This window comes from Bombina bombina, chromosome 1 (genome assembly GCF_027579735.1).
Source record: "Bombina bombina isolate aBomBom1 chromosome 1, aBomBom1.pri, whole genome shotgun sequence".
Classification (NCBI taxonomy): Eukaryota; Metazoa; Chordata; class Amphibia; order Anura; family Bombinatoridae; genus Bombina; species Bombina bombina.
Genome location: NC_069499.1, coordinates 670284987 through 670297009, shown reverse-complemented (window position 1 = coordinate 670297009; position 12023 = coordinate 670284987). Strand labels below are relative to the sequence as shown.

Here is a 12023-nt window from a genome sequence, read left to right as displayed (position 1 = left end):
AATATTCAGAATTAAATTACAGGAAATAAAAAAATAATGAAAATGTAATCCAAATTTGTTTTACTACATGTAATTAAACAATTTAGATTAATATCTTGAGGTGTTTAATGTCCCTTTAATGTTACATTATTTGAAATTCTTTGTCCATTAAAATGCTAACTACAAATAACAACTAATTTATGTAACACTCAAGGCAAGGGTACTTTTCGTAACGGCCTGATATTCAAAACCTCGTCAGCATTGAGAGAAATAACACAAAATCTTTGGGATTTTTTTACCGATCTTTTATTGTAATGTAGGTGTCTGTTTCAAAGAACACTACCTAGCAACATAAACATCTCAAGTTATAATTTGTGCTTATAATTTTATTTTAAGGGCCTCGCTATACCGACCAGACTGTTTAGTATATCTCAACTGAGCGGTGAGGTTTTAAATATCAGGCCCTATGTCTGCTGTGGCTAATGTACCCAGACTAGTAATCACTAGTGTTAAAAATGAAATATCATGGCACTTGATGGTTAGTTAGCAACCTCTGTTTATAAAAATAATTCAGTATATTATACATGTACTGCAGAGTTTAATTCAATAGACTGGGCTATGTGACGGTGCTGTTCCTTTAAGGTCACTTGGGTTATGTGCATAGAAGAAATGTCCTGTTCTCTGTATAGTAATTTCATTTAAAAAATACTGATAATCCAAGGGAAACCAATCCAGTCTCTCCCTCACATATGAGTGAGCGGCAGCTGTTTCCTCTAAACCAGTGACTTTAAAAATGTTTACATTTAGGGACACCTCTTACATACTTTGGAATATCAAGTAATAACCCTTTTTATGTAGAAGGGCATTGTTAGTATATAAAAAAAAAAGAAATAAAGATGAAAATACAGTGAATTAAGGAATACGTAGGCAGCATTTCACAGAATTCCTCATTAAAGAAACAGTAAAGTCAAAATTACATTTAAACAGATTGGATAGAGCATAACAATATAAAAAACTTTCCAATGTACTTATATTGTCAATTTCACCTGCAAATATTGCTACCATAGAATTCCAAAGACACGTGCACGCTCATAAGCTCCTATGAACCTACTTAACTTTACTCTTCAACAAAGGATATGAAAGGAACAAAGCACATTTGATACTAAAAGTAAATTGGAAAGTTGTTTTAAATTGCTTGCTCTTTGTAAATCAGGAATGTTTAAATTAAACTTTACTCTCCCTTTAAAAGCAATGTGATAAGAATGAGTGTTCAGCGAGTACAAAATGTAAGTGCTGTACAGTTTCTTTATATCTAACCATGAAGGTAAATACTGCACCTATTACATATCAGCTAGATAACCTCACCAACTACTGTACGTGGTTATTTATCTTGTTGTATTATAAACAAATGGTATCAAACTTCTTCTTTTGTTATCCTTTGTTTAAAGCATTCCTAGGTAGGCTCAGAAGAAGGAATGCAACACTGGGAGCTAACTGGTGATTGGTGCCTACACAAATATGTAGTAGCGGACCTACTAAACAGAGGGCCCTGGTGCAAATATTTTGTTGGGCCCCCAAAAGCAACTCAGTAGCAATAGTAATAATATGTAGGCTGCACTGTATAATGATTTGAGGATAGATGGAGGATAGATCTATATATAAATAGATAGATGGATAGATAGATAGATAGATAGATAGATAAGACAGACCTGCAACCTGCACTAATAAAAGGCTCCCTTGCTTTAGGATTGTTCATTCTGAACACTCCTATGTATAGACTGACTGGTATGGGCCCCCAAGCACTTGGTCCCTGGTGCCCCTGCACCTGCTGCACCAATAGTAGTTCCGCCCCTGTAAGTATGCCTCTTGTCATTGGCTCCCCAGATGTGTTCCCCCAGCTGCCAGTATCGCTTTGTTGCTCTAGCTAACTTTGCAGTTGTTAAATTTTTAGTTATATGCAATCAATAAAATGATCTAAAACATTAGAACATTTTTATTTCTTACTTTTATCACAGAGTATAAACTATTCTGTTAATGTTTATCCTTCCAGGTCTCTCCGTTATTTGGAACTATTTATAATGCAATATATTTCACTGCTCATGCCATGAACAACAGTAAAAGGCACCAGTCCTGGGTGTCAGGGACCAGTTTAGTTCAACATTCCAAAAACATGCAGTTTTATGGATTTAACCAGTGGATTAGGACAGATATGAATGGATATGGGTTCACAGACTATGTCATCCTGGATACAGACATCAAGACATGTGAGCTTTATCGTACTTATATTGTTGATATGGAAACAGATATGGTTCGATACATGGGGAGGCCAATTCACTTTCCCAATGGAGTTACTCCAAAGACAGACTCATACTGCTGGTTTTCTAATGGAAAAATTTGTACGGGAGGTGAGTCTAAAAATCTATCAGGATCTCTTTGTTTATAAAAATATTTCTTTATCAGGTGACAGAGACATTTTAGTTTCACATCAAAAACTTTGGCCAAAGATTTGCATTTTATCAATGGTAAAAATTCATGTGATATCTTAGAATGGTAGAAGGAGAATATGCTTCAATAAATAACCCAGCTATTCATTTAACACATTGTAAAGATAATATGAAAATGTGTCTATTCATAAAATATATTTAAAGGGACACTGAACCCAAATTTTTTCTTTCGTGATTCAGATAGAGCATGCAAATTTAAGCAACTTTCTAATGTACTTCTATTATAATTTTTTTCTTTATTCTCTTGCTATCTTTATTTGAAAAAGAAGACATCTAAGCTTTTTTTTGGGTTCAGAACTCTGGACAATACTTTTTTATTGGTGGATGAATTTATCCACCAATCAGCAAGAACAACCCAGGTTGTTCACCAAAAATGGGCCGGCATCTAAACTTACATTCTTGCATTTCAAATAAAGATACCAAGATAATGAAGAAAATTTGATAATAGGAGTAAATTAGAAAGTTGCTTAAAATGTCATGCTCTATCTGAATCACAAAATATTTTTTTTGGGTTCAGTGTCCCTTTAATATTATTCCAACAAGTTTTAAATAATTTATTTTTATAATTACATTTGATTCTTTACTAAAGATTAGACTTGTGCACGGCCAAAATATTTGTTTAGTTTCGGATCGGTTCAGATGTTTTCGAATTTCGGTTCGGATCGATTCGAAGTCTGAAAAATTTGAATGAATTTGTTTCGGATTCGTTTCGGATTCATTAGGATTCGAATAAATTCGGCTGGATTTGGTTCGGTTCGATTCGGAAATTCGGAATTTTGGTATGTGTTAGGTGGGATGTGCTGTGTATTAGACTAGTATTATGTACTGTATATTAGGTGTAACCCATAGCAGAGTGATATAACCTAATATACTGTACAATACTAGTGTAATCCATGGCCATCCGAATGTAACGAATAAATCCAAACTAATTCGGATTTATTCAGTAGATTCGGTACTACCATAATTCGGAAATTCAAATCGATCCGAATCTCCGAATTTAACAAATTCGTCCGAATTTCGATTCAAAGCGCACATGTCTACTAAAGATCCTATTTTGCATCTGAGAGGTGTGAATTCTCTGTTTTCCCTGAGAGAAGCCTAGTGATTTTCCAAAATGTTTATCTTGTAATCACATGTATGTATCCTCTTATATTACTGCTGTTACTATTAGCTTTTTTTATGTTTCAAGAATATAGTTTCAATATATTTCCCTTGATAAGATTATTGCTAATGAGGACCCCTATAATACTGCTGATAATTCACAATATATTTGATTACTACAGATTGCTATTCTAGTGGAATTAAAGGGGAACCAAGCGATGAGTTATTAATATTTCAAATTTGTGAAAAATATATATATATAAAGTGATAGAAAGCGCACTCCCACTCACTATAGAGACAGGTACCAGGGTGCAAAATAACTAAGTACAAAGGATCCAATAATTCCACTCTCTGGATTTAAACCACAGCAACTTTAATGTGTGAGGTTTCAGGGCATTCACCCCTTTCTCAGACCTGAATGCCCCGAAACGTCACACATTAAAGTTACTGTGGTTTAAATCCAGAGAGTGCAACATTGGATACTATATATATATATATATATATATATATATATACACACACACACAATGGGCTAGATTGCAAGTAGTGCACTAACGGTTGCATTATTGTTTTTGTTTTTGCACACGTCAGAAACAATGCACATATTACAAGCTGAAAGTAAACGCAATCGCGTTAGCACTATCACATTTTACGCTCATCAGGTTAGCGCGACTGAAACTCTCACATAAAGGGTAGTGTGTTTTAAAAAGTTGCACTAAGCACAACATAAATACATTGAAAAGTACACTTATATAAACAATATTTGATAAAAATTAATCTTATAAATATTTAAAAAGTTATAAGGGTTCAAAGGTATATGGTATATGACAAGGTCTTTGACAGCAAAGGGCTTTAATGTACAGTATATATACATACCAGTGTTCTCCCCAGGACCTTTTTAGCAGGTCCTGGGGAGAACACTCTTGTATTACTATGTTTTATGTATATCATTGTATCCTTTTGCAAGTGCTGCTGTAACACTGTGTCTTATGTGTTTACTTGGTTCCCACTTTCAGAATAATGCTCAATATCTTCATATTCCTTTTTGCTACCTCTTGTCTCTACAACAAACTACATTACTCAGTTACTCCTTCTCCCTCTCCACCTGCACTGTTCATTAGCCCATCTCTCTTATACTCACCTTACTTTTGTACTCATGAACTCTACTTATTCCTAAATACTCTCTCTCCCCCCTGCACTTCAGTTAAACAACAGTCTCATTACTGCAAATCTGCTTCTCATCTCATGTCACTCTCCCTCTTGCTCATACTAGCTGCTGGCGACATCTCCCCTAATCCTGGTCCCTCACAACCTCCTAACCTTTCACATCCTTGTGTGCCTTTCAATTGACTTCATAAACTAAACTCTGGTAACCTTAATCTCATTCCTCTTACATCTAAAAACCCCTCCCCCTTCACTTGTGCACTCTGTAACTTTCGCTCTGTCTGCAACAAGTTAACTTCTATCCATGATCTCTTTATCTCCCACTCTCTTAACCTTCTGGCTCTTACAGAAACCTGGCTCTCTACTTCAGACACAGCATCCACTGCTGCACTGTCACATGGGGGTCTCCATTTCAGCCACACTCCTAGGTCTGGCAATAGACAAGGAGGTGGTGTCGGTATTTTACTTTCCTCTCGTTGCACCTTCCAACAAATACAGCCCTTCTCTTCACTCACATTTTCTTCATTTGAAGCACACATGATTTGGTTATTCTCTCCCCTCTCTATACGTGTTGCAGTCATATACCGCCCCCCTGGCTCCCCAACTCAATTTTTAGATCACTTTGCTGCCTGGCTTCCTTATTTCCTTTCCTCAGACACCCCTGCCCTCATTCTTGGCGACTTCAACATCCCCCTTAACAATCCCACTGCCTCATCTGCTAAACAACTTCTGCAACTCACTTCCTCTTTCGGTCTGTCACAATGGACTGATTCTCCCACTCACAAAGATGGTCACTCCCTTGACCTGATCTTTAGCTATAGATGCACTCTCTCAAACTTCTCAAACTCCCCTTTTCCTCTTTCTGACCACCATCTCCTTACCTGCAACATATCATCCCTTCCTACAACTCTCCCACCTTCTACTCCTCACACCAAACTTCACAGAAGCATTAGGTCTTTAGATCAGCAACAACTTGCTAATTCCCTTCAACCGCTCCTCTCATCCTTCTCCTCCTTTTCCTGCCCTGAACAATCTATCTGCCACTATAATTCCACCCTTATATCCGTCCTTGACAATCTCGCCCCTCTTACCACTGCTAGGAAATCACACACTCATCCCCAGCCCTGGCATACTCCTCTGACACGGTACCTACGCAGATGTTCCCGTACTGCTGAACGGCATTGGAGAAAATCACGGAGTTCAGCTGATTTTCTTCATTACAAATTCATCTTGAACTCCTACTACTCTGCCATTAATCTCCACAAGCAACATTACTTCTCTAATCTTATCTCTAATCTTTCTTCAAACCCAAAACGTCTGTTCTCCACTTTCAATACTCTCCTCCGCCCTCCCCCACTTCCAAATACAACTTCTCTGTCAGCTCAAGACTTTGCCAGTCACTTCATTAACAAAATTGATTCCATCAGACATGAAATCAGCTCTCAACACAATTCCATTCTCTCCCCCCCTCAAATACTCTCACTCAACCACAACACTCATAACCTGAAACTTAGTTCATTCTCCCCTGTTACTGAGGAAGAAGTTTCAGCACTTATACTGCGCTCTCACCTCACTACCTGTCCCCTTGACCCTATCGCCTCACAGCTGCTCCCCTCTCTTTCTGCTACCCTTACCCCTATACTAACACACATTTTCAGCCTCTCCCTCAGCACTGGTACATTTCCCTCATCATTGAAACATGCACTGGTCACACCTATCCTCAAAAAACCTTCCCTTGATCCTACCTCCCCATCCAACTACCGCCCAATTTCCCTCCTCCCTCTTGCTTCAAAGCTTCTCGAAAAACTAGTATATGCACGCCTATCCCATTTCCTTACGTTAAACTCCCTTCTTGACCCGCTGCAATCTGGATTTCGTCCCTATCACTCCACAGAGACAGCTATTGTTAAGGTCACCAACGACCTACTTACAGCTAAATCAAAAGGCCACTTCTCTCTGCTTATCCTCCTTGATCTGTCCGCAGCCTTTGACACTGTCGACCACCCTCTTTTGCTCCAAACCCTCCAATCCTTCGGCATCTGTGACACAGCCCTTTCATGGCTCTCTTGCTACCTGTCAAACCGAACTTTCAGTGTAGCCTTCTCTGGGGCCTCCTCTGCCCCGTCACCCCTTTCTGTCGGAGTACCGCAAGGCTCTGTCCTCGGTCCCCTTCTCTTCTCAATCTATACGTCATCACTAGGTTCCCTTATTAAGTCCCACGGTTTCCAATATCATTTGTATGCTGATGACACCCAAATCTACTTCTCTGCACCAGAACTATCTCCTTCCTTGCTAACCCGTGTCACTAACTGTCTTTCTCACATCTCTTCCTGGATGTCCTCTCACTACCTCAAGCTAAATCTCTCCAAAACTGAGCTCCTCATTTTCCCCCCTTCTTCCAAAATCTCCACCCCCAATATCTCTATAACTGTCGACAACTCCATCATTACCCCTACCCCGCATGCCCGATGTCTCGGGGTCACACTTGACTCAGATCTTTCCTTCACTCCTCACATTCAGTCCTTGGCTACAGCCTGCCGCTTCCACCTTAAAAACATCTCTAAAATTAGACACTTCCTTACACAAGACACAACTAAGATTTTAATCCACTCTCTCATTCTTTCCCGCCTTGATTACTGCAACTCTGTCCTCTCTGGTCTCCCCACCTGCCGCCTAGCTCCTTTACAATCCATAATAAATGCCTCTGCCAGACTCATCTTCCTTACAAGTCGCTCTTCATCTGCTGCACCTCTCTGCCAATCCCTTCACTGGCTTCCTCTTGCCTCTAGGATCAAACACAAAACTCTCACTCTTACATACAAAGCCCTCAACTGCACTGCTCCCCCCTACATCTCAGACCTTGTCTCCAGATACTCTCCCTCCCATCCCCTTCGCTCTGCTCATGACCTCCTACTCTCCTCCTCTCTTGTCACCTCATCACACTCCCGTTTACAGGACTTCTCCAGACTGGCTCCCATCTTATGGAACTCTCTGCCTCGCTCCACAAGACTCCCCTCTAGTTTTAAAAGCTTCAAGTGCTCCCTAAAGACTCTACTGTTCAGGGACGCATACAACCTACGCTAACCTTTCCTAATACCAGTTCCTCTCCTCCCCTGCAATCCCCTGAACCCTCTTAGCATGTAAGCCTAAAAGTGTAGCTGTTTGTAGTTCACCTTCTTAAGAGCTGACTACAACAGTGCAACTCTTGGCAGGGCCCTCTACCCTATAATTGTTTTGTTGTACTCCCCCTTTGTTTATAGCGCTGCGGAATCTGTTGGCGCTCTACAAATAACCAATAATAATAATAATAGCAGGTGCACCACACAAGGCTGAATTTAAATACCACCCAGCTAAAATTTTAGCCAATATTAAGCTAAAATTAGGTAATATTAAAAATGTTCGATTGTTGTTGCACAAATTATCATTAAATACATTTATTGCAATTCATTTGTGCAAAAAAAATTATATAATAGAAAATATTTCATTGCCCCACCAGGCTACCTCAAAATGCCACCTTACTGACAACATTTTCTGTGCATACATATACATGTCTAAATATGTGTATGTATGTATGTGTATATATATATATATATATATATATATATATATATATATATATATATATAAATATATATATATAGATATATGTGTGTGTGTACATATGTATTTATGTGTTTATGTGTTTTACTTATATAAATATATATATATATATATATATATATATATATATATATATATATATACAGGGAGTGCAGAATTATTAGGCAAATGAGTATTTTGACCCCATCATCCTCTTTATGCATGTTGTCTTACTCCAAGCTGTATAGGCTCGAAAGCCTACTACCAATTAAGCATATTAGGTGATGTGCATCTCTGTAATGAGAAGGGGTGTGGTCTAATGACATCAACACCCTATATCAGGTGTGCATAATTATTAGGCAACTTCCTTTCCTTTGGCAAAATGGGTCAAAAGAAGGACTTGACAGGCTCAGAAAAGTCAAAAATAGTGAGATATCTTGCAGAGGGATGCAGCACTCTTAAAATTGCAAAGCTTCTGAAGCGTGATCATCGAACAATCAAGTGTTTCATTCAAAACAGTCAACAGGGTCGCAAGAAGCGTGTGGAAAAACCAAGGCGCAAAATAACTGCCCATGAACTGAGAAAAGTCAAGCGTGCAGCTGCCAAGATGCCACTTGCCACCAGTTTGGCCATATTTCAGAGCTGCAACATCACTGGAGTGCCCAAAAGCACAAGGTGTGCAATACTCAGAGACATGGCCAAGGTAAGAAAGGCTGAAAGACGACCACCACTGAACAAGACACACAAGCTGAAACGTCAAGACTGGGCCAAGAAATATCTCAAGACTGATTTTTCTAAGGTTTTATGGACTGATGAAATGAGAGTGAGTCTTGATGGGCCAGATGGATGGGCCCGTGGCTGGATTGGTAAAGGGCAGAGAGCTCCAGTCCGACTCAGACGCCAGCAAGGTGGAGGTGGAGTACTGGTTTGGGCTGGTATCATCAAAGATGAGCTTGTGGGGCCCTTTCGGGTTGAGGATGGAGTCAAGCTCCACTCCCAGTCCTACTGCCAGTTTCTGGAAGACACCTTCTTCAAGCAGTGGTACAGGAAGAAGTCTGCATCCTTCAAGAAAAACATGATTTTCATGCAGGACAATGCTCCATCACACGTGTCCAAGTACTCCACAGCGTGGCTGGCAAGAAAGGGTATAAAAGAAGAAAATCTAATGACATGGCCTCCTTGTTCACCTGATCTGAACCCCATTGAGAACCTGTGGTCCATCATCAAATGTGAGATTTACAAGGAGGGAAAACAGTACACCTCTCTGAACAGTGTCTGGGAGGCTGTGGCTGCTGCTGCACGCAATGTTGATGGTGAACAGATCAAAACACTGACAGAATCCATGGATGGCAGGCTTTTGAGTGTCCTTGCAAAGAAAGGTGGCTATATTGGTCACTGATTTGTTTTTGTTTTGTTTTTGAATGTCAGAAATGTATATTTGTGAATGTTGAGATGTTATATTGGTTTCACTGGTAAAAATAAATAATTGAAATGGGTATATATTTGTTTTTTGTTAAGTTGCCTAATAATTATGCACAGTAATAGTCACCTGCACAAACAGATATCCCCCTAAAATAGCTATAACTAAAAACAAACTAAAAACTACTTCCAAAACTATTCAGCTTTGATATTAATGAGTTTTTTGGGTTCATTGAGAACATGGTTGTTGTTCAATAATCAAATTAATCCTCAAAAATACAACTTGCCTAATAATTCTGCACTCCCTGTATATATATATATATATATATATATATATATATATATATATATATGTACTGTACATATTTATCATTCCAATGTTCTTCACATACATGACAATGCAATTTTTATTGTAAATATATATAACTATATATATCTGTATATACAGTACCTGTATATTTATTCCTATATATATATAGGTATAGATATCTATTTTTCATTACCATTATCATATATATATATATATATATATATATATATATATATATATATATATATATATATATATGGTAAAAAAAGAGAAATCAATAATGATATGTAGGCGCACAGCTATGTCAATTTTTTCTGTAAAGATACAAATCTGATCCTTTCACACAATTATTGAATGTTTTTGAACAAAGGTCTTGTACAAATATTTTTCTTTTCTCCATTGACCACTTCTTTTTCTAATAATTTAAGGTAAGTGTATCCTGCTTACCAACTTGTACCTCAATCCTATGAGGTAAGATGTCAACTCTTGGAGAGTAAAGATAATCTTTGTCTCTTGTGAAAGAGTCACCTAATATCCTGGTCTGCCTGTAGAGCCCTCTTTTCAGATGTAGCTTCAATGTAAATCCTGGACTCTCTTCTTTTCTTTCAACTGGTGGTGAGCAACCTCGTCCCCTTAGGCGATCATTCAAAATGTACAGCTTTTTAGAGGCTTCAGGATGCAGCACTTGCCTGATGTGAAGTTGACCATCGGTGCACAGACAGAATGAAGTGCCCACACCAATGTTTAGCTCATTACCAACTGATTGGTTAAACTTTATCCAAGAGATATGGGGGTAGATTTAACAAGCAGCGGATTCTGCTTTCTACGCACAGCATTTCCGGCTCACCAGAAACGTAAGTTAAGAAGCAACCGTCGTAAGACCGATCGGGATGATTGACACCCTCAGCTAGCGGCTGATTGTGCAGTGTTAAATGACGACAGCGTGTGCTGTCAGCATTCAACAATGTCGGGCGGACATGATTTGCTACAGCGAATCATGCCCGTCCGGCACTTGACAAATTGGCCTCTAAGTATAAACTACTATAAATTATAATATTTTTAATATGTAAAGGGACAGTGTACTCCAGAAAATTTATTGTTTAAAAAGATAGATAATCCCTTTATTATCCATTCACCAGTTTTGCACAACCAACACAATTCAATTAGTACACTTTTTACTTCTGTGATTACTTTGTATCTAAGCCTCTGCAGACTGCCCCCTTCTTTAGTTCTTTTGACAGACTTGCATTTTAGTCAGGAGTGAGCACAATGTTATCTATATGGCTCACATGAACTAGCACTGCCTAGCTGTGAAAAACTGTCATAATGCACTGAGATAAGAGGCGGCCTTCAAGGGCTTAGAAATTAACATATGAGCCTACCTAGGTTTAGCTTTTAGCTAAAAATTCCAATAGAACAAATCAAATTTGATGATAAAATTAAATTAGAAAGTTGTTTAAAATTGCATGCCTGATCTGAATTATGAAAGTTTAATTTTGACTAGACTATCCCTTTAATTTATGCTTTCGCCAACTCATCTGATGTCTCTTTTTCATCTTCGCCTCTCCTTTTTTTAAAATGTAATGAGACATGATACTCAAAAAAAATCTATGTTCCATGTGAAAGAAAATGTTTTAAAATGTATTATAGTTTTTATTTTATTTTATGATCCTGTGCTGAATAAACTTACTTTTATGTGGAAGTTGTCCCTATCAGCCAGTGAGCAACAAAGCCCCAAGACTAATTTGTACATAATTATATACTTCTCAATAGTTTTACTTTAAATTTAAACTGGTTTTGTTTAACCTTTTTCTTTCCTATGGCATGGAGAGTCCACAACTTCATTCCAATTACCAGGCAAAGAGCATGCCAGCAGAGCTTTTAAGTGTCACTTCCCTTACCCATAATCCCCAGTCATTCTCTTTGCCTCTGTCAATGAAGGATGTGCAAAGATGGTGTCTGAAGAT

At 38.3% G+C, this 12023-nt stretch overlaps 1 protein-coding gene across 1 annotated transcript in view; it reads left to right on the top strand.

Annotated features, from left to right (window-relative positions):
• Window positions 1-12023, top strand: part of GUCY2F (guanylate cyclase 2F, retinal) — a 220213-nt gene that overhangs the window by 37324 nt on the left and 170866 nt on the right. Inside the window, exon 3 of the mRNA XM_053699145.1 lies at window positions 2030-2384. Coding sequence (XP_053555120.1) covers window positions 2030-2384 — 355 coding nt within the window. The remainder of the gene's footprint in view (window positions 1-2029; window positions 2385-12023) is intronic.